The sequence below is a fragment of the Salvelinus sp. IW2-2015 genome, linkage group LG15 (genome assembly GCF_002910315.2).
Source record: "Salvelinus sp. IW2-2015 linkage group LG15, ASM291031v2, whole genome shotgun sequence".
Taxonomy (NCBI): Eukaryota; Metazoa; Chordata; class Actinopteri; order Salmoniformes; family Salmonidae; genus Salvelinus; species Salvelinus sp. IW2-2015.
In genome coordinates this window covers 6960250-6983145 of record NC_036855.1, presented here as the reverse complement: position 1 = coordinate 6983145, position 22896 = coordinate 6960250, and the positions used below count along the sequence as shown (strand labels likewise).

General features: G+C 40.8%; 1 protein-coding gene across 1 annotated transcript in view; it reads right to left on the bottom strand.

Moving 5' to 3' along the window:
* Positions 1-25: 25 nt before the first annotated feature.
* LOC111974700 (arrestin domain-containing protein 3) overlaps positions 26-22896 on the bottom strand; it is a 31800-nt gene continuing 8929 nt past the window's right edge. Inside the window, exons 2-6 of the mRNA XM_024002636.2 lie at positions 9731-9791; positions 7762-7912; positions 7486-7582; positions 5261-5514; positions 26-1067 (exon numbers count right to left, since the gene is read on the bottom strand). Of these exons, the coding sequence (XP_023858404.1) occupies positions 714-1067; positions 5261-5514; positions 7486-7582; positions 7762-7912; positions 9731-9791 (917 nt within the window). The 3' untranslated portion in view covers positions 26-713. The remainder of the gene's footprint in view (positions 1068-5260; positions 5515-7485; positions 7583-7761; positions 7913-9730; positions 9792-22896) is intronic.

Sequence of the window (22896 nt, the reverse complement as noted above, 5' to 3'; positions counted from 1 at the left end):
ACACAGAAAGAAAAACAAGTGTTGGTAGGGTTCACAACTGTCTTTAATATAACATAGTAAGGGAGGTCGTCTATATTTACAATAGGCGAGGACAATAAGTAGGACTACGCCCACAATATTTGCAATGTCATCATTAAACATCACATCTGAGTCACGTCTGATTAATTTTCCAATACTTGTGACAGCATAACTCTGTGATTCTTCTCCATAAAATAAAAAGTTAAAGTCCTATATGAAGTTTATGTTTTGCATATGGTGTGGTATTTAGTTGATAAGGTGTTCCTGGTTTTATGTATCTCATCATAAAAAAAATGGACCAGTGGCCTATTATCGTCGTGGACGTCCCTGCTTTTTATTTCCTTGTACTTATTTGGAAATAGCAATTTTTACTATTATCATATATATATATTTAAAGAAAATATTTTTTWAAATTTGATTATCAGCACCACCATGAAAATAGAACATTCATTGTAACATTCTTAACAGCAATATTCATATTTAGACAACTTATACAAGGCACACTTAAGCAGAGCTTTGTTCCATTTCATTATTCATAGTAGGTATTTCCACAAAGATATTGAAGTTACACACGTTGTCATGTCAATGACAAGAAACATCAACAACAGAGAAGTATGGAAGTATAAATGGACGTCTACAGAGATAGAAAACTGCACATTATCATATACAATGCATTCATTTGTTATCATTTACCCTCATCTTTTCTCCCACTCGGATTTACCACCAAAATCAGACAGGGATGGGTACATTCCGTAGGCTGGGGGAGGCGCAAAAGCTCCTGGGGCCGTTGGTGGATAGGCTCCTGGGGCCGTTGGTGGATAGGCTCCTGGGGCCGTTGGTGGATAGGCTCCTGGGGCCGTTGGTGGATAGGCTCCTGGGGCTGTCGAAATTGTGGTGTGCTGTTCCATCCGGGTTGGTTTGCGTTCCCGACGAGTCAAACCCAAAGTCAGATAAGGTGGCGGCTGCAGTCCAGACGTTTGAGTTGCAGGGAGGATGACCAGTGGCAATTTGATTTCTGGGTCTCTGGCGTAGGGAACATCCAGGACGATCTATGATGTAAACAAGGATATTGGAATCAAAGGGAATGCAATAGTTAGGCTATAGGCCTACGACAAAGCACAGTATGCAAGCTAGAATTAAAAGGTAAATGATTACATTTATATTTTAGTCATTTACGCCCAACGCTCTTAACCAGTAGGCTACCTGCTACCCTTGATTATTGGATTTAACGTATATTCAAACTCATATTTCAAGTGCAAATTGTTTAAAAAAAAAAACTTTTCCATTTGAGTTAGAAAAAATGACTCGTATAAATCGATCAGTGACACTTTGTCAAACAGTATAACGATTTACCAATTGCACAGTGGTGGGCCGTCAGGGCCTGCAAGGCCTTCTCTGCTGGCCTAAACATCATCAGAATATAATTTTTTTTTAAATATATTTTCCCACAAATATGTATTAAATTCAGTGGTGGGCCGTCAGGGCCTGCAAGGCTTCTCTGCTGGCCTAAACATCATCAGAATATAATTTTTTTTAAATATATTTTCCCCAATATGTATTAAATTATTCCCAGAGTAAGAGTTTACTCTTCATTTCATAGCTTTCCTCTTGGTTGCCTGACGCTTCCAGCCCCAGGTTGAGATTTGGAGGGCTGGTCTTTATGTTAGATCTTTTATCCAATCATATTCAGCCATCATGTGTTGCCAGGGGTCTAAAATCTGCTCTTAGGCCTTCAGAATCAACAGTGCGGCGCTTGTAGCTTAAAGTGAAATGGAAATTAAAATTTTGTGTCAACCATCAGCTTTAGAGTTGGCTATTGTACGCCTGCTGGCTGGCTCCAGTGTTACCACAGGAGCCAGCTAGCAGGCGTAGGGGTCCACGTCTTTGATTGGATTACCAATATTGAGAGGCAGGTCCTATGGGCAGGTCTATGCAGATCTAGGAAACTGAAATTTGATAAACGAATTAATTCGCGTACTACTAACTGTTTTTGAACCCACAATGGCGGAAGGAGAAAGATATCGTTTGGTCGAGGATATAATTATAACGCCATTCTCAAGAAGAACTTTTCAAGAAAGGGTTAGACATTGTAAGGAGAGGTCGCCCGGACGCCACAAAGCCTGTCACACCAACAGCTCTGCTCCGTGTAGCGCAGGAATGATGAATGCCTAACTCCACCAAGGCTGCTTCGCTGTCAATTGTTTTAAAAGTCGGATTGAACAGACACGGGTTTTACTGTTCGCTCCACAGTGGAGAGCTGAAACGTATCTGGGAATGCCTATTATTTGCAAGTGATCGATTTGGTGTTTGGAGCCACACTGGCTTTGCAACTTGAGTTATCTAACCAAGGCAGCAACGAGACACCAAAGTACGGCTGGGCACTTACAAGCAATGTGTGCTTTTTGAAAACTTTGGGGAACACCGGAATGGATCTACAGCTCTACTAACAAGCAACGCAGGGGGCAACGGAGCTGCAAATGAAAAGGTGAAGGGAAATATTGAAAAGACTCTTGTTTGTGTCATGTTTTTGGGTAAACACTGTTTACCCAAAAATTTTAATTTGTCAATTTCAAGGTGACGCAACGCCTGGTTATGGATTAATTCGGGTGGGACTGTGTAGTACCTCACTGAAGGCTAGGCCCCAGGCCACGGCACGCCACTGATTAAATTATTCCCCAGAGTAAGAGTTATACTCTTCATTTCATAGCTTTCCTCTTGGTTGCACTGCTTCCAGCCCGCAGGTGAGATTTGGAGGGCTGGTCTTTACGTTAGATCTTTTATCCAATCATATTCAGCCATCGTGTGTTGCCAGGGGTCTAAAATCTGCCTCAGGCCTCAAGAATCAACAGTGCAGGGCGCTTGTAGCTTTAAAGGTGAATGGAAATTAAAATTTTGTGTCAACCAATCAGCTTTAGAGTTGGCCTATTGTACGCTGCTGGCTGAGCCTCCAGTGTTACACAAGGAGCAGCTAGCAGGCGTAAGGGCGTCCACGTCTATTTGATTGGATTACCAATTATTGACCGAGGCAGGTCCTAATGGGCAGGTCTATGCAGATCAGGAAACTCAATTTGAATAAACGAATTAGATTTCGGCTTCTACCTAGGTTTTTTTGAACCCACATGGCGGGAAGGAGGAGAAGATTCGATTGGTCGAGATATAATTATCACGCCATGCTCAAGACGAACTTTTCTAAGAACCAAGGTTAGACATTGTAGGAGAGGTCGGCCCGACGCACACAGAAGCCTGTCAAAGGCGGGAAAGGGGTTCGTATCGTTATGGTTCGCAACTTGCAAAAGTTTCACTATGAGCCGCTGCAATTGGCTGCACAGCTCCGAGAAGCATGCAAACTGTAGACACTGCTGCGGGAATTGCACCTGATATTCGCACACGATAGATCGTTCGCTATCATGAGTTCTTATTAGCGCTACGTAGCCTGCTTTGCAAACTTGAGTTGTCTAACCAGGCCAGTAAGTGACTTTGGAATGTCAACGAGAGGGATCCAAGGCTACCGGGCCGCTGGGGCCCTTCACAGCAATGGTGCTTTGTGTAGACAACGCATCTCTAGGCGGAACAGCCTTTGCAGAGAGTCCGCGAGGAGCTAATCGCAGGCTCCTCACTCGATACACACACTAGAAATCGAGTCTAATCATTGTTGACGAGAATTACGGAGGATTAGTCGCCCAGTGACGGCGCAGCCTATTATTCGGTAAATGAAGATGTTGGACATAGCTCGCACAAGTCGAGGCTGATCGACATTTTGCTGCGGAGGCGCTGCTTTGTAGTCATTGACTGCCGCGTTTCTTGTGAGAAATGAATGTTAGATCTAGATAAAGTTTGTGGTGACGCTGAGTGTTTGATAGATGGCCGCAGAGAGAGCACGTACACCATCTGGCTATTGCGCACTCAGATGGCTGTGGCAGGCTAGAGCGTTCTAAGGAGAGGTACGCGTGAGTGCGGCTTGAGACGACCTCCTCCATTCTACATGTATGCTACACTCGATAATATATTTGAGATACTGTTCGAAGTGTAGCTCTTGAATAGAGACTTAAGGGACGTAATGCAAGGTCATTACTTTGGCCATAATACTCGAACATCGACCAAAATCAGGTGGACCCCCTTATCGTCGCAACAGCCTAAGTATCACCATCCAAATTTTTCGTCTAGTTGCGATCCCATAAAAAAGCGAAAGAACATGGGCTATAAATATCAGATCATTCTGTGCAGTAAAGCAACAATGCCATGTTATTTTTTATTAAATGTGTATGTATGTTTCGCATTTTATTTCGTTAATATTAAATAGCCTATAATATTAACAAAATAAAATGGCAAAATAGCCTATGTTGCAAATTATTTGTTTTATTTTATTTTCAGTGAATAGTTATGTGTCTTTATCATCACGGTGAAACTGCTTTGGGTGCGACAATGCGCTGTGTAGTGAACACACTGTATTTATTTTTGGGGGACTTAAAGCTCAAAGTTTGTGGACCAGAAATGGATAGAAGAAGAATATTAATATAACTCTGTTGCACTCACTATGTTCTTGCCTATTAGTTGAACTGTACTGTATTGTATCTTCCCTGCAATTCTCTGAAAAAAATGTCAATTTCAAGGTGACGCAACGCCTGGTTATACTGCGTTTCTGTCTAAATGTATAGTGTCTAGAGCCATGGCATCTAAATGATGGTAATAACAGGTGGATTAATTCGGGTGGGACTGTGTAGGACCTCACTGAAGGCCCGAGGCGCAGGCCACGGCACGCTACTGCAATTGCATAACGTGACTCAATAAGAAAACGGTTTGGCCAACAGCAAGTTATACTTAGAGAACGTTTGTGGTTAAAAGTAACCAGCCTCCAGTCTTTGCTCTACATTTTTATCAATGATAACAACCCACATGATTTCAGAAGTTGTAAAACTGGGTCTCTAATCATTAAAGTCTGATGACTCCTTGGTAAACAATGAGAAAATAAAAAGGGAGGTGTTTCACCAGATCATTCCTGTTGCAGCAACAAAGCCCACTAGAGCATGTTGTAAGCCCAGAACAGGTTCCCGGTGTCTTTTTTCTGTATCTTACTAAATAAAGGGTCAAAGCACATTGTAGTAGTGGCTTTGGATAGACACTGAATACATGGTTTAACAGTTCAACACACACACACACACACACACACACACACAACACACACACACACACACACACACACACACACACACACACACACGACAGAGACACAGAGAAACCACACCTTCAGCCTGTACTCGCATTTAATATTACTGCAGGTGAAGATGGATGGAACAATGTGTTGGTGGATTTTAAGGACTTTAGTGACTTTCAGTTTCCCAGATGGCGGGATGGGCTCTCCCAGCTCTTTCAGGATGTCTTTAGTGGACACCCTCCTTTTTCCCCTCGCAAAGAAGCTGTCCTTCTGGTACAGGGTGTACTTGTTGATCTCACGAGAGGAGCTATTCTCAATGGACACCACAACGTTTAGGTCTTCACCTGCAAAGGGAGGGGGGTATATTTATGGTAGCAATGTTGTTCTGGATTCATGATACTCAGTGCTAAGGTCAAACCCTATATGAGATAAATTATAATAATTAAAATGCTTGAGCAAATCTACCATGTCTGTGCATGATACCTCAACTTGTGCTTTTTCTCATTCCGACATGTATGAATAACACTTGTATTTATGAATTACTCAGAGTGGAACTGACAGCGTTTTTATTAACTAGGCAAGTCAGTTAAGAACAAATTCTTATTTTACAAACAACAACACAGAGTTACCCATGGAATAAACAAGCGTACAGTCAATAACACAATAGGATTTTTTTTGTACAAAAATAAAGTCTATATACAGTGTGTGCAAATGGCGTGAGGAGGTAAGGCAATAAATAGGCCGTAAGTAGCGAAGTAATTACAATTTAGCAAATTAACACTGGAGTGATAGATGAGCAGCTGGTGATGTGCAAGTAGAAATACTAGTGTGCAAAAGAGCAGAAAAGTAAATAAAAACAGTATGTGGATGAGGTAGGTAGATTGGGTGGGCTATTTACAGATGGGCTATATAACAGCTGCAACGATCGATTGGCTGCTCAGATAGCTGCTGTTGTATAGTTAGTGAGGGAAATATAAGACTTCAGCTTCAGCGATTTTTGCAATTCATTCCAGTCATTGGCAGCAGAGAACTGGAAGGAAAGGCGGCCAAAGGCTTTGGGGATGATCAGTGAGATATACCTGCTGGAGCGCGTGCTACGGGTGGGTGTTGTTATCATGACCAGTGAGCTGAGATAAGGCAAAGCTTTACCTAGCATAGACTTATAGATGACCTGGAGCCAGGTCATGGGTCTGGCGAAGAATATGTAGCGAGGGCCAGCCGACTAGAGCATACAGGTTGCAGTGGTGGGTGGTATAAGGGGCTTTGGTGACAAAACGGATGGCGCTGTGATAGACTGCATCCAGTTTGCTGAGTAGAGTATTGGAAGCTATTTTGTAAATGACATCTCCGAAGTCGAGGATTGGTAGGATAGTCAGTTTTACGAGGGTATGTTTGGCAGCGTGAGTGAAGGAGGCTTTGTTGCGAAATAGGAAGCCGATTCTAGATTTAATTTTGGAATGGAGATGTTTATTATGAGTCTGGAAGAAGAGTTTACAGTCTAGGCAGACACCTAGGTATTTATAGTTGTCCACATATTCTAAGTCAGAGCCGTCCAGAGTAGTGATGCTAGTCGGGTGGGCGGGTGCGGGCAGCGAACGGTTGAAAAGCATGCATTTGGTTTTATTAGCATTTAAGAGCAGTTGGAGGCCACAGAAGGAGTGCTGTATGGCATTGAAGCTCATTTGGAGGTTAGTTAACACAGTGTCAAAAGAAGGGCCAGATGTATACAGAATGGTGTCGTCTGCGTAGAGGTGGATCAGAGAATCACCCGCAGCAAGAGCGACATCGTTGATATATACAGAGAAAAGAGTCGGCCCGAGAATTGAACCCTGTGGTACCCCCATAGAGACTACCACCATATTAATCATGCATTGAACTGCATCCCTCTATTCTGCCAACAATGCCTTACTATACGTCATGACATTATTAGTCAAATATAACTCTGTTTTTTTTTTACTGTGAATTTGATATTTTTGACTGATATGACTGTCTGTTTCATATCTGCAAAGTAATTAAAATGCTGTCAATTCCCCTTTAACCACTAAAGTCAACAATGCAACTGACAATATTCAGCTGTATTGTTTGTGTATGCATGACAAAGAATAAAATGCAATCATCTGAAAAGCATATGCTTCAAGATTGGAATACTGACAACACCCTCCCTTCACGCTTACATGTTTCCATGCCTTATATTTTCTAAGGACAGTAAAATGTTCTTAAGCAACAGTAATACACATTGGTATGGTATGAAAGRCTATATACCAGAGGTGCATTACTATGTCCCTAGCTCTCATTAGTCCTGTTGGTTTTCTTACCTARGTAGTAGCCCATTCTCTCTATGTGAATGTCCATTCCCACTTTTCCTGAGGTGAAAAACTTCATYTTTTTAACCTTGGTTCCATGCTGAGGTATCTGAAAAGGAACAGAGACACTTGTGCTACACACAACACTACCACCATACAACCACAATCAGGAGGATAAAACATTTAAGAACAGCATTGGCAGTACTTCATTAGTATCAGGATAGGCTCACACAGTAGTACTCATTGTGTCAACAGGGAGCATGTGTGTGTGTGTGTTTGTTTCTGTACCATCAGCTCAGGGATGCTGCCCAGGTCTGCCTTGGAGACAAAGGGGAACTCAGCCCTGGCTTTGCTGGATATCCTCATTGATCTGCTCAACTTGGCCTCTAACGTATACAGGATTTTCCCCCAGGCGCCTTTAAAGGATGATGGCATTGCTCTATGAACAAGGAATATCAGTATTATTTTATTTTTTTAAATTACAAAACAGAGACTAAGAATGGTGAGAGATCATAGTCAACATTCTACATAAAGTTGATATTTTATGGTGTAGTATGTAGAAGCCATTTGGTAACTACAGATTAGGGCCATAAATAAACAAGTGAACTGTCATAATTGTAAAATGGCAACTAAATGTCTCCGATTGGTATATGGTGCTAGACCTGTAACTAGGCTACAGTAGCTCTTTAGTTACATATACATCAAGACAAAGACATTATGGGCCGGTTCCAGGACACAAAATAAGCTTATTAATAGGAGAATCTCCATTGAGCGTTCATTTCAGCCCTAGACTAGGATTGCCCTGTATGTAATTAGGCTATTTACAGGTAACTGCCAAAATAAAAGGAAACACACGTCTAAATGAGGGATACAAAAAATATTGAATGTGGTTCCTGAATGCGGTGCCTAAGTTTATTAAGCAATTAACATCCCATCATGCTTAGGGTCATGCATAAAAATGCCCAGTTGCCCAATATTTTGGTCTCAGTAACTTTGAAAGAGGGGTCTCAAAGGAGCATAGGGGGTTTAAAGTATGTGTCAGTCACCAGATCTCAACCCAATTGAACTCTTATGAGAGATTCTGGAGCGGCGCCTAAGACAGTGTTTTCCACCACCATTAACAAAGCACCAAGTTATGAAATTTCTCGTGGAAGAATGGTTTCACATCCCACATCCCAGTTCCAGAAACATAATCTATGCCAATGGCACATTGAAGCTGTTCTGGCGGCCCATGGTGACCCAACGTCATTAAGACACGTTACGTTGGCATTTCCTTTATGTTGGCAGTTACCTGCATATACATGTACTATCTGCAATCTATTGATTATATTATTGACTTAATATGGCTGTGTTTAGACAGGCAGCTAATTTCTGATCTTTTTTCACTAATTGGTCTTTTAACCAATCAGATCAGATATTTTGCCAATAATTGGGCAAAATATCCTAATTGGGCTGCCTGTGTAAATGTAGACTAAATCATTAATTTCTTCTCATTCAGTGTATCATATAAGTATGCTAACATGCTGACCAAACCGGACGCACACGTTGATTTTGTTCACCCACACCAGAAGCGATGAGGACACACAGGTTGAAATATCAAAACAAACTCRGAACCAATTATATTAATTTGGGGACAGGTCAAACAGTATTAAACATTTATGGCAATTTAGCTAGCTAGCTTACTGTTGCTAGCTAATTTGTCCTGGGAAATAAACATTGGGTTGTTATTTTACCTGAAATGCAAAGTCTACTACTCTGACAATCCACAGATAAAACAGTGAAACAAATTTGTTTCTCATCTCTCCTCCTTCCTTCACGCTTCTTTTTCTTCTTTGAACTTAATGTGACGGTTGGCAACCAACTTTACGGTGCATTACTACAACCAACGGATCGTCTTTCAATCACCCACGTGGGTATATGCTCCTAAAAACCAATGAGGAGATGGGAGAGGCCGGACTTGCAGCATGTTGAGTGTCACAAATAGAACCAATTTTGATTTTAGCGCCTGGCGCCGCAGACGCTCGCCGATGCGCACGAGCAGTGTGGGTGCAATGATTGAATCAGCATGTAAGACAATCAATCATAAAGCACAAGTACTTAGAAAGTTAACCATTGTAAACATTCTGAAAACAACTCAGGATTACCTTGCTAATGTTAACAAGATAGCTAACTACTCTAATTATTTGATTGTGCTTCATGATCAAGTGTCTAAGCGATGTAAATATTAGCCCACCAGGTGTGTTTGCAGGGCACTTACTGCTGAGGGATCTGAATTGTGAATGGGTAAACGTGAGTTCCAGGAGCAACGACATTACAATCTGAAAAACAACAAGTCACGTTTATGTTACAAGAGTTAAAAAATATGTCCTAAAATATGGACCTTTACAGTGTGTGTATGGGGGATTCTCACAACTTGGTATTACTCTTGGTACATTTTTGAAAAGACAAACATTTTATTTTGTAATGGATAAGATACCATCTCAAATTATTGTCTGTGTTAAATTAATCATCTTAAATTGTTAAGATTGAATGACTTTTTACACATTACACTTTTTTTTACACAGTTACGGTAAAGAAATCTCATTACCGTAACACTTGTAAAGTTAGAAAATAAACATAGAAAGGTGAAAATTTAAAAAAWATWTWTTTTTTAAAAGATACCTTCGATTAAAGAGAATTATTACAATATTTAATTAAAAAAGTGAGAATACGATTAAGTATATTTCAATTTTAATCAGTTATCTAATTACCATAACGTCTGGCATGTTCATAACCTGGATGTCTTTTATTATTATTTATGTTTTAAATTATTATTAATATTTTAAAAGAACACAAATATAAAGAGTAGATATTTTGAATTCTGTAATATTATTCTAGGAATATTTTATCACTGATGCATTTCGGTAATGAGATCCATGTTACATTAGATGAGACCACATTACGTTAATGAACAAATAAATGAGCAAACGGTACTTTAATAAGAGCAAAAAATATATTTTAGAACAATATTAACCATTAAGAACAACAAATTGATCATAAACTCCCTACCACCAATACCTTGACTTTGTTGTCCTTAAGCTATTTTGCCACAACTTTGGAAGTATGCTTTGGGTCATTGTCCATTTGGAAGACCCATTTGCGACAAAGATTTAACTTCCTGACTGATGTCTTGAGATGTTGCTTCAATATATCCACAATTTCCTTTCCTCATGATGTCATCTATTTTGTGAAGTGCACCCGTCCCTCCTGCAGCAAAGCACCCCCACAACATAATGCTGCCACCCCCGTGCTTCACAGTTGGGATGGTGTTCTCTGGATTTCAAGCCTCCCCCCTTTTCCTCCAAACATAACGATGGTCATTATGGCCAAACAGTTCTATTTTTGTTTCATCAGACCGGAGGGCATTTCTCCAAAAAGTATGATATTTGTGTCCATGTGCAGTTGCAAACCGTAGTCTAGCTTTTTTATGGCGGTTTTGGAGCAGTGGCTTCTTCCTTGCTGAGCGGCCTTTCAGGTTATGTCGATATAGGACTCGTTTTACTGTGGATATAGATACTTTTGTACTTGTTTCCTCCAGCATCTTCGCAAGGTTGTTTGCTGTTGTTCTGGGATTGATTTGCACATTTCAACACAATTATGTTCATCTCGTAGGAGACAGAACACGTCTCCTCCTGAGAGGTATGACGGCTGCTGGGTCCCATGGTGTTTATACTTGGCTACTAGTTTGTACAGATGAACGTGGTACTTTCAGGCTTTGAAATTGCTCCCAAGGATGAACAGACTTGTGGAGGTCTACAGTTATTTTTCTGAGGTCTTGGCTGATTTCTTTTGATTTTCCCAGGATGTCAAGCAAGAGGGCACTAGTTTGAAGGTAGGCTTGAAATACATCCACAGCTACAATTCCAATTGACTCAAATGATATCAATTAGCCTATCAGAAGCTTCTAAAGCCATGACATCATTCTCTGGAATTTTCAAGCTATTAAAGGCACAGTCAACTAGTGTATGTAAACTTCTGACCACTGGAATTGTGATACAGTGAATATAAGTGAAATATGTCTGTAAACAATTGTTGTTTGTAAAGTTGTAAACACTTGTTTACAAGTTTACATGTGTAAACAACTTGACATCTACTTGTCAAGTAGATGTGCTAACCGACTTGCCAAAACTATAGTTTGTTAAGAAGAAATTTGTGGAGTGTTTGAACTCCAACCTGAGAGTATGTAAAATGCCGACTTCAACTGTATATACAGTGGGGAGAACAAGTATTTGAAAACATGATGATTTTGCAGGTTTCCTACTTACAAAGCATGTAGAGGTCTGTAATTTTTATCATAGGTACACTTCAACTGTGAGAGACGGAATCTAAACAAAAATCCAGATAATCACATTGTATTGATTTTAAGTAATTAATTTGCATTTTATTGCATGACATAAGTATTGATACCTCGAAAAAGCAGAACTTAAATATGTACAGAAACTTTGTTTGCAATTACAGAGATCATACGTTTCCTGTAGTTCTTGACCAGGTTGCACACACTGCAGCAGGGATTTGGCCCACTCCTCCATACAGACCTTCTCCAGATCCTTCAGGTTTGGGCTGTCGCTGGGCAATACGGACTTTCAGCTCCCTCCAAAGATTTTCTATGGGTCAGGTCTGGAGACTGGCTAGGCCATCCAGGACCTTGAGATGCTCCTACGGAGCCACTCCTTAGTTGCCTGGCTGTGTGTTTTGGGGCGTTGTCATGCTGGAAGACCCAGCCTCAACCATCTTCAATGCTCTTACTGAGGAAGGAGGTTGTTGGCCAAGATCTCGCGATACATGGCCCATCCTCTCCCTCAATACGGTGCAGTATCCTGTCCCTTTGCAGAAAAGCATCCCAAAGATGATGTTTCCACCTCCATGCTTCACGGTTGGATGGTGTTCTTGGGGTTGTACTCATCCTTCTTCTTCCTCCAAACACGGCGAGTGGAGTTTAGACCAAAGCTCTTTTTTGTCTATCAGACCACATGACTTCTCCCATTCCTCCTCTGGATCATCCGATGGTCATTGGCAAACTTCAGACGGGTGGACATGCGCTGGCTTGAGCAGGGGGACCTTGCGTGCGCTGCAGGATTTAATCCATGACAGCGTAGTGTGTTACTAATGGTTTTTTTGAGACTGTGGTCCCAGCTCTCTTCAGGTCATTGACCAGTCTGCTGTGTAGTTCTGGGCTGATCTCTCACCTTCCTCATGATCATTGATGCCCACGAGGTGAGATCTTGCATGGAGCCCAGCCGAGGGTGATTGACCGTCACTTGAACTTCTTCATCTCTAATAATTGCGCCAACAGTTGTTGCCTTCTCACCAAGCTGTTTGCTATTGTCCTGTAGCCCATCCAGCCTTGTGCAGGTCTACAATTTTATCCCTGATGTCCTTACACAGCTCTCTGGTCTTGGCCATTGTGGAGAGGTTGGAGTCTGTTTGATTGTGTGTGTGGACAGGTGTCTTTTATACAGGTAACGAGTTCAAACAGGTGCAGTTAATACAGGTAATGAGTGGAGAACAGGAGGGCTTCTTAAAGAAAAACTAACAGGTCTGTGAGAGCCGGAATTCTTACTGGTTGGTAGGTGATCAAATACTTATGTCATGCAATAAAATGCAAATTAATTACTTAAAAATCATACAATGTGATTTTCTGGATTTTTGTTTGATTCCGTCTCTCACAGTTGAAGTGTACCTATGATAAAAATTACAGACCTCTATATGCTTTGTATGTAGGAAAACCTGCAAAATCAGTATCAAATACTTGTTCTCCCCACTGTATTATAAATAACTCAGCAAAAAAAGAGACGTCCCTTTCAGGACCATGTCTTTCAAAGATAATTCTTAAAAATCCAATTAACTTGGTAGCGGGGCAGTATTTTCACGTCCGGATGAAAGTGTGCCCAATGTAAACTGCCTGTTACTCAGGCACGGGACGCTAGGATATGCATATAATTAGATTTGGATAGAAAACACTCTAAGTTTCTAAAAATGTTAAAATAATGTCTGTGAGTATAACATAACTGATTTGGCAGGCAACCCCGAGGACAAACCATCCAGGGGAAAAAATTGAGGTCATAGGATTTTCCAATGGTTTTCTATGGGATACCCTTATTATTGGAACTGGTTGCAGTTCCTATGGGTCCACTAGATATCAACAGTCTAGAATTGTTCGATGTTTTTCTTTGAGAAATGAAGAAGTAGTCCTAATCATTGTAAGTGGCACTCCAGGTGGACTTCACTTTTTGGTGCACGTGAACTCGAGCGCTACACGTTGTTTTATCCGGTATTAGAAACAGTTTATTCCGTTTTAAATTGTATCGATTCTTTACGTTTTAGGGTACCTGAGGTTGGATTAGGAACGTTGTTTGAAATGTTTGGACCAAGTTTACAGGTAACTTATTTAGATACTTTGTAGGCATGTTGGGCGAGTTGAAACCGGTGTATTTCTGAATCAAACGCGCCAATAAATGGACATTTTTGACATAAAGAAGGACATTATCGAACAAAGGAATGTGATGTTTGCCACTGGGGTCCCGGAACATATTCCAGTCTGTTCTAGCAAAACAGTCCTGTAGCTTCATCTGCGTCATACCACTTTTTAATTGACTGAGGTCACTGGTGCTTCCTGCTTTAATTTTTGCTTGTAAGCAGGAATCAAGAGGATGGAATTATGGTCAGATTTGCCAAATGGGGGAGGGGAGAGCTTTGTATGCGTCTCTGTGTGTGGTGTAAAGGTGGTCTAGAGTTTTTTCCCCTCTGGTTGCACATTTAACATGCTGATAGAATTTAGCTAYRACTGATTTCAGTTTCTAGGACACACGTTCCGTTAGCGGAACCCCTCGACAACAATCCGCTGAAAAGGYAGCGCGGGAAATACAAAAATATTTTTTCCGAAATATGTAACTTTCACACATTAGCAAGTCCAATACAGCAAATGAAAGATAAACATCTTGTTAATCTACCCATCGTGTCCGATTTAAAAAAATGCTTTACAGCAAAAACACAACATATGATTATGCTAGATCACCGCCAAGTCCAAAAAACACACAGCCATTTTCCCAGCCAAAGATAGGAGCCACAAAAAGCAGAAATAGAGATACAATTAATCACTAACCTTTGATGATCTTCATCAGATGACACTCATAGGACATCATGTTACACAATACATGTATGTTTTGTTCGATAATGTGCATATTTATATCCAAAAATCTCAGTTTACATTGGCGCCATGTTCAGAAATGCCTCCAAAATATCCTGAGAAATTGCAGAGAGCCACATCAAATAACAGAAATACTCATCATAAACTTTGATGAAAAATACATGTTTTACATAGAATTAAAGATACACTTGTTCTTAATGCAACCGCTGTGTCAGATTTCAAAAAAACTTTACGGAAAAAGCAAACCATGCAATAATCTGAGACGGCGCTCAGATAGAAACAACATTTCTCCGCCAAGTTGGAGTCAACAGAAATACGAAATTACATCATAAATATTCCCTTACCTTTGATGATCTTCATCAGAATGCACTCCCAGGAATCCTGGTTCCACAATAAATTGTTGTTTTGTTCGATAATGTCCATTATTTAATGTCCAAGTAGCTACTTTTGTTAGCACGTTTAGTACACATATCCAAACGCTCGTGCAGGTCCAGGTGAACGTCGGACAAAAACGTCAAAAAGTTATATTACAGGTCGAATAAACTTGTCAAATTAAGTATAGAATCAATCTTTAGGATGTTGTTATCATAAATATTCAATAACGTTCCAACCGGAGAATTCCTTTGTGTCTATAGAAGTAATGGAACGCAAGTCGATATCATGTGGAATGCGCGTGACCAGGACCTGGCTCTCTGCCAGACCACTGACTCACTCCCTTCTTATTCAGCTCCACAGAAGCTTCATTCAAGGTTCTACAGACTGTTGACATCTAGTGGAAGCCGTCGGAAGTGCAAACAGATCCATATCCCTTTTCTGCCACTATTTACGAAAAATAGAGCTTCTGGATATCACGATCAGGATCAATCATCAACTTAGATCAAGATTTTTTTTCCTCAACAGCAGAACGCAGCAGGATGTACTTAGACACCCGACAAGGCCAATTAATCCCTGTCAGTTGGCAAGGGAAAGTGACGCAGGTATAGAGGACACAGGGTGGCGTTACCTTGTAAGGATGACACTGTGGGACCTGTTTACAATAGGCTGTACCATCTCCAGCCAGCTCTTCCCTTGTAAGACCATGGTTTATGACATGGTCCACAATTGTCGGCTTCTGCTATTCAGTCGGGAACTCTTAATTCTCTTGCCTTCTACTCTTCTCTATTATGTCTTCCCCTTAACACCAACACGCACGCATTCTTACACATCTTCCTTATTTCTCTTTCCATGAGCATTTAGCTGGCTGTTGCAGGGTGGTGATGTGATTCCCTCCATGCTCAAAAATGGTATTGAATGGTGGGCCAAGCTCCATATATATGTATATGTATATGTCAGTGGGGAGAAAAGTATTGGATGAGCACTGCCGATTTTTGCAGGTTTTCCTACTTACAAAGCTGTAGAGGTCCCTGTAATTTTTATCAATAGGTACACTTCAACTGTGAGAGACGGAATGGTATTGAATGTGCTGGGGCAAGCTCCATATATATGTATGTATGTATATGTGTAATATGTATATATATGCTTCCAAACTTGATTGTAAGATTGTGATTCCTAATGTCACTTTTGCAGTTAATTTGCCATTTAGCAGAACATCAAACTTCCATGTCATAGATATTATGGAATAACATGTACACTACGGTTCAAAAGTTGGGGTACACTTAGAAATGTCCTTTTTTTGAAAGAAAAGCCAAAACAAATGTGTCCATTTAAAATACATCAAATTGAATCAGAATACAGTGTAGACATTGTAATGTTGTAATGACTATTTATGGAAAGGGCAATTTTTTTTATGGATATCTACAATAGGCGTACAGAGGCCCATATCAGCAACCATCACCCTTGTGTTTCCATTGGCACGTTGTGTTAGCTAATCCAATTGGTGCATTTTAAAAGGCTAATTGATCTTTAGAACACCAATTTGCAACTATGTTAGCACAGCTGAAAACTGTTGTTGCTGATTTAAAGAAGCAATAAAACTGGCCTTTTAGACTAATTGAGTATCTGGAGAGTCATGATTTGTGGGTTCGATTACAGGCTCAAATTGGCCAGAAAACATAACCTTTCTTCTGAAACTGTCAGTCTATTCTTGTTCTGAGAAATGAAGGCTATTTCCATGCGAGAAATTGCCAAGAAACTGAATATCTCGTACAACGCTGTGTACTACTCCTTCACAGAACAGCGCAACACTGGCTCTAACCAGAATAGAAAGTGGGAGGCCCCCGGGCACAACTGAGCAAGAGGACAAGTACATTAGAGGTGTCTAGTTTGAGAAACAGACCCCTCAGCAAGTCCTCAACTGGCAGCTTCATTAAATAGTACCGAAAACACCAGTGAAGAGGCGACTCCGGGATTGCTGGCTTCTAGGCAGAGTTGCAAAGAGAAAGCCATATGCTCAGACTGTCCAATAAAAATAAAAATATGTAAGATGGGCAAAAGAACACAGACACTGGATAACCGAGGAACTCTGCTAGAAGGCCCAGCATCCGAAGTCGGCCTCTTCATGGTTGAGCTGAGCTGGTGTTTTGCGGGTATTATTTAATGAAAGCTGACAGTTGGTAATGGTGGCGAGAGAAGCGTTCAGGTAAGCACAACTGAAACTATATGAGGTCCACCTATTCCAGGCAGGCTTGCAGTCTTGCGATGCTGTCATTGAACGTCATCTAGCTAGAAAAGCTGGACTTCAAAGACTTGATCAGTGACATTGCCAGCAGAAGGCTCGGTGCTGGGCTCTTGTGAGTAAGGCTGCAGGAAGGCCAGTGATAACTGTTAACTGGCATGGCTTATGGATATGGGATCACTACACACATGATGCCCACAGGCTGAGAACAAGATACAGTATATCTCAAAGTAATGGCTGAATTGCCATAAAATGTGTTGTGCACAACAAGACCAAGTGGAAGAAACCTATGCTTGGTGACCACTTGACCTTTCCTCTAGCGCCACCATCAGGCCTTTTCATTTCCATTTTTGTTTCCATTTCCACTTTTCAGCTGCTTATTTTTGAGACGGTATGTATACTTAGTTCAAAAATATGCTGCGATTTAAAATGTTCTGTTTGTTATATCATTCTAATAGATGATAATGTTAATTTATTTTAATTGAAGATGTTAATGTATATTTAAGGTATATTTATTTGAAGTTATTCATTAATGATAAGAGAATTTTCCATTCAAAATTTTACCAGTAAAATCACATTTAGACTGTAAAAGACGGCCTTTAGCACATTTTTTATAGAAGGTATCAGTCTTGCATCAAATAGTGAATACCACTTATGTAGAATGTTGCATGCATGTCTGCACAGTGTTATATTTTCACAGCTCACTGTCAGTAAATATTGGACTACAAGAGTTGCAAGCCCTGCAAAGGTAAGTGTTATTTAAAGTTTAAATGGGTCAATTGGGTTCTGGAGGTTGTGTGGTTACGCATTGCGCCGGGTTGGGTGTGGCCTATGGTGGTGGGGCCCAATGTGATATCTTTTATGGGCGTCAAATCCCTGGTGGCGGCCCTGTTGTATGTGAAGGATGGCAGCTGCCAGTATATGATCTCAGATAGGGCGAAGTGAGGCCTAAGAGGTTTAATAAATAAGCATCAAGCAGTGCGTTTTGCGACAGTATACAGAGAAACCCCATGACCTGTGTTTTGGAGTGTATAGAAGATGGCACTGGAAGAAATGCACCGACGTTTTACGGGCGCCAACCCAATTCGCTATTATGTGGGGTTTTCGCGTATTTGTAACCTTATTTTGTACATAATGTTTCTCCACTATCTTACGACAAAAAAGAGCTTCTGGATATCACACGACAGCGTCAACCCAGATAGACAAAGATTTTTTTTCTCAACAAGCAGAACGCACAGGATGTACCTTCAAGACACCCGACAAGGCCAATATCCCTGTCATTGGCAGGAGAAAGTGACGCAGGTATAGAGGACACAGGGTGGGTTACCTTGTAAGATGACACTGTGGACCGTTTACAATAGGCTGTACACTCCAGCCAGCCTCTTCCATTGTAAGACCATGGTTTATGACATGGTCCACAATTGTGGCTCTGATTTCATCGGGGACTCTTAATTCTTTGCCTTCTATCCTCTTCCTCTATTATGTCTTCCCTCTAACACCACCACCTACCTTGCATTCTTACACATCTTCTTATTTCTCTTCCATGAGCATTTTAGCTGCTGTTCCAGGGTGGTGATGTTCCCCCAGCTCAAAATGGTATTGATGTGGGCAAGCTCTATATATATGTATATGTATATGTACAGTGGGGAAACAAGTATTGGATACACTGCTGATTTTGCAGGTTTTCCTACTTACAAAGCATGTAGAGGTCTGTAATTTTTTCATAGGTACACTTCAACTGTGAGAGACGGAATGGTATTGAATGTGCTGTGGGCAAGCTCCATATATATGTATGTATGTATATTGTGTATATGTATAATATATGCTTCCAAACTTGATGGTAAGATTGTTGATCCTATGTCACTTTGCAGTTAATTGCCAATTTAGCAGACATCAAACATTCCATGTCATAGATATTTATGGAATATACATGTACACTACGGTTCAAAAGTTTGGGTCACTTAGAAATGTCCTTGTTTTTGAAAGAAAAGCAAAACAAATGTGTCCATTTAAATAACATCAAATTGATCAGAAAACAGTTGTAGCATTGATAATGTTGTAAATGACTATTGTAGCTGGAAACGGCAATTTTTTTATGGAATATCTACATAGGCGTACAGAGGCACCATATCAGCAACCATCACCCCTGTGTTCCATTGGCACGTTGTGTTAGCTAATCCAAGTGGTCATTTAAAAGGCTAATTGATCCTTTAGAAAACCAATTTTGCAAACTATGTTACGCACAGCTGAAACTTGTTGTGCTGATTTAAAGAAGCAATAAAACTGGCCTTTAGACTAATTGAGTATCTGGAGCATCAGTATTTGTGGGTTCGATTACAGGCTCAAAATGGCCAGAAACATAACTTTCTTCTGAAACTCGTCAGTCTATTCTTGTTCTGAGAAATAAGGCTATTCCATGCGAGAAATTGCCAAGAAACTGAATATCTCGTCACACGCTGTGTACTACTCCCTTCAACGAACAGCGCAAATCGCCTCTAACAACAGAATAGAAAGTGGAGGCCCCGGTGCACAACTGAGCAAGAGGACAAGTACATTAGAGTGTCTAGTTTGAGAAACAGACCCCTTCACAAGTCCTCAACTGGCAGCTTCATTAATTAGTACCCGCAAAAACCACCAGTGAAGTAGGCGACTCCGGGATGCTGGCCTTCTAGGAAGAGTTGCAAGAGAAAGCCATTATCTCAGACTGTCCAATAAAAATAAAATATTAAGATGGGCAAAAGAACACAGACACTGGACAAGAGGAACTTGCCTAGAACGGCAGCATCCGAAGTCGCTCTCACTGTTGACGCTGAGACTGGTGTTTTGCGGGAACTATTTAATGAAGCTGACAGTTGTATTGGTGGCGAGAGAGCGTTCAGTAAGCCACAACTGAAACTATATGAGGTCCCTATGTCCAGGACAGGCTTTGCAGTCTTGCCATGCTGTCCATTGAAAGTCATCTAGCTAGAAAGCTGGACTTCAAAGACTTGATCAGTGACATTGCCGCAGGAAGGCTCGGTGCTGGGCTCTTGGTGAGTAAGGCTGAGGAAGGGCCAGTGATAACTGTTAAATGGCATGGCTATGGATATTGGATCACTACACACATGATGCCCACAGGCTGAGAACAAGATACCAGTATATCTCAAAGTAATGGCTGAATTGCCATAAAATGTGTTGTGCACAATCAGACCAAGTGGAAGAAACATATTGATTTGGTGACCACTTGACCTTTCCTCTAGCGCCACCATCAGGCCTTTTCATTTCCATTTTGTTTTCCATTTCCACTTTTACAGCTGCTTATTTTTGAGATGGTAATGTATACTTAGTTCAAAAATATGCTGCTGATTTAAAATGTTCTGTTTGTTATATCATATCTATAGATGATAATTGTTAATTTATTTTAATTGAAGATGTTAATGTATATTAAGTTATATTTATTTGAAGTTATTCATTAATGATAAGAGAATTTTCCATTCAAAATTTACCAGTAAAATCACATTTAGACTGTAAAAGACGGCCTTTAGCACATTTTTATAGAAGGTATCAGTCTGCATCAAATAGTGAATACCACTTATGTAGATGATGTTGCATCATGTCTGCACAGTGTTATATTTTCACAGCTCCCTGTCAGTAAATATTGGACTACAAGAGTTGCAAGCCTGCAAAGGTAGTGTTATTTAAAGATTTAAATGGGTCAATTGGGTTCTGGAGGTTGTGTGGTTACAAGCAATTGCGCAGGGTTGGTGTGGCCTATGGTGGTGGGGCCCAATGTGATATCTTTTATGGGGTCAAAATCCTGGTGGCGGCCCCTGGTTGTATGTGAAGGATGGCAGCTGCAGATAATATCTCAGATGGCGAAGTGAGCCTAGAGGTTTTATATAAGCATCAACCAGTGCGTTTTGCGACAGGTATACAAGAGAACCCCATGACCTGTGTTTTGGAGGTGTTATAGAAGATTGCGCTGGAATGAAATGACAGACGTTTTACGGGCGCCAACCCAATTCTGCTATTATGTGGGGGTTTTCGCGTTATTTGTAACTTATTTTGTACATAATGTTTCTGCCACTATCTTACGACAAAAAGAGCTTCTGGATATCACGACACACGCGATCATCACCTCAGATTAGACAAAGAGTTTTTTCCTCAACAAGCAGACGCACAGGATGTACTTCAGACACACCGACAAGGCCAATATCCCTGTCATTGGCAGGAGAAAGTGACGCAGGTAAGAGGACACAGCGGTGGGTTACCTTGTAAGGATGACACTGTGGACCTGTTTACAATAGGCTGTACTCTCCAGCCAGCCTCTTCCATTGTAAGACCATGGTTTATGACATGGTCCACAATTGTGCGCTCTGATTTCATCGGGGACTCTTATTCTTTGCCTTCTACCTCTTCCTCTATATGTCTTCCCCTAACACACCACCACGCATCTACACATCTTCTTATTTCTCTTCCATGGGCATTTAGCTGCTGTTCAGGGTGGTGATGTTCCTCCATGCTCAAAAATGGTATTGAATGTGCTGTGGGCGAGCATTCATATATAATATATATATATGCTTCCCAAACTTGATTGGTAAGATTGTGATTCATATGTCACCTTGCAGTTAGTTTGCCAATTTAGCAGACATTAAACTTCCATGTCATAGATATTTATGGAATATACATGTACACTCCGTTCAAAAGTTGGGGGTCACTTAGAAATGTCCTTGTTGTGTGAAAGAAAAGCAAACATTTTTGGTCCATTTTTAAATAACAAAATTGATCAGAAATACAGTGTAGACATTGTTAATGTTGTAAATGGCTATTGTAGCTGGAAACAGCTGTTTTTTTATTGAATCCGCCGACGGCGAGTGGGAAATCTGCTTTTACCGTCAATATTATTGCCAACGTACAATCATTGGACAGTAATGAAAAGTACGATCACGAATATCCTCCCAACGCGACATCAAAAACTGTTATGTTTCAGCCGAATTGTGGCTGAATGACGACATGGATAACATTCAGCTGGTGGTATATGCTGCACCGGCTAGATAGAACCGCACACTCCGGTAAAACAAAAGGGGGGGGGGGGGGGGTCGGTCTGTTGTATATTTTGTAAACAACAGCTGGTGCACGAAAATAAAGGAAGTCTCTAGATTTTGCTCGCCTGAAGTAGAGTATATCATCATCACTGTAGACCACACTATTTGCCAAGAAGAGTTTTCATCTATATTTTTTCGTGGCTGTTTATTTACCACCACAGACGGATGCTGGCACGAAGACCGCACTCTGTCAGCCGTATAAGGAAATAAGCGAACATGAAAACGCCACCCAAAGGTGGCACTCCTAGTGGCCGGGGACTTTAACTTTTTAGGATAGGGGGCAGCATTTTCACTTTGGATGAATAGCGTGCCCAGAGTGAACTGCCTCCTACTCTGTCCCAGATGCTAATATATGCATATTATTATTACTATTGGATAGAAAACACTCTGAGTTTCTAAAACTGTTTGAATGATGTCTGTGAGTATAACAGAACTCTATATGGCAGGCGAAAACCTGAGAAATAATCCAACCAGGAAGTGGGATATCTGAGGTTGGTCGATTTTCAACTCATCGCCTATTGAATTCCAAGTGGGAATAT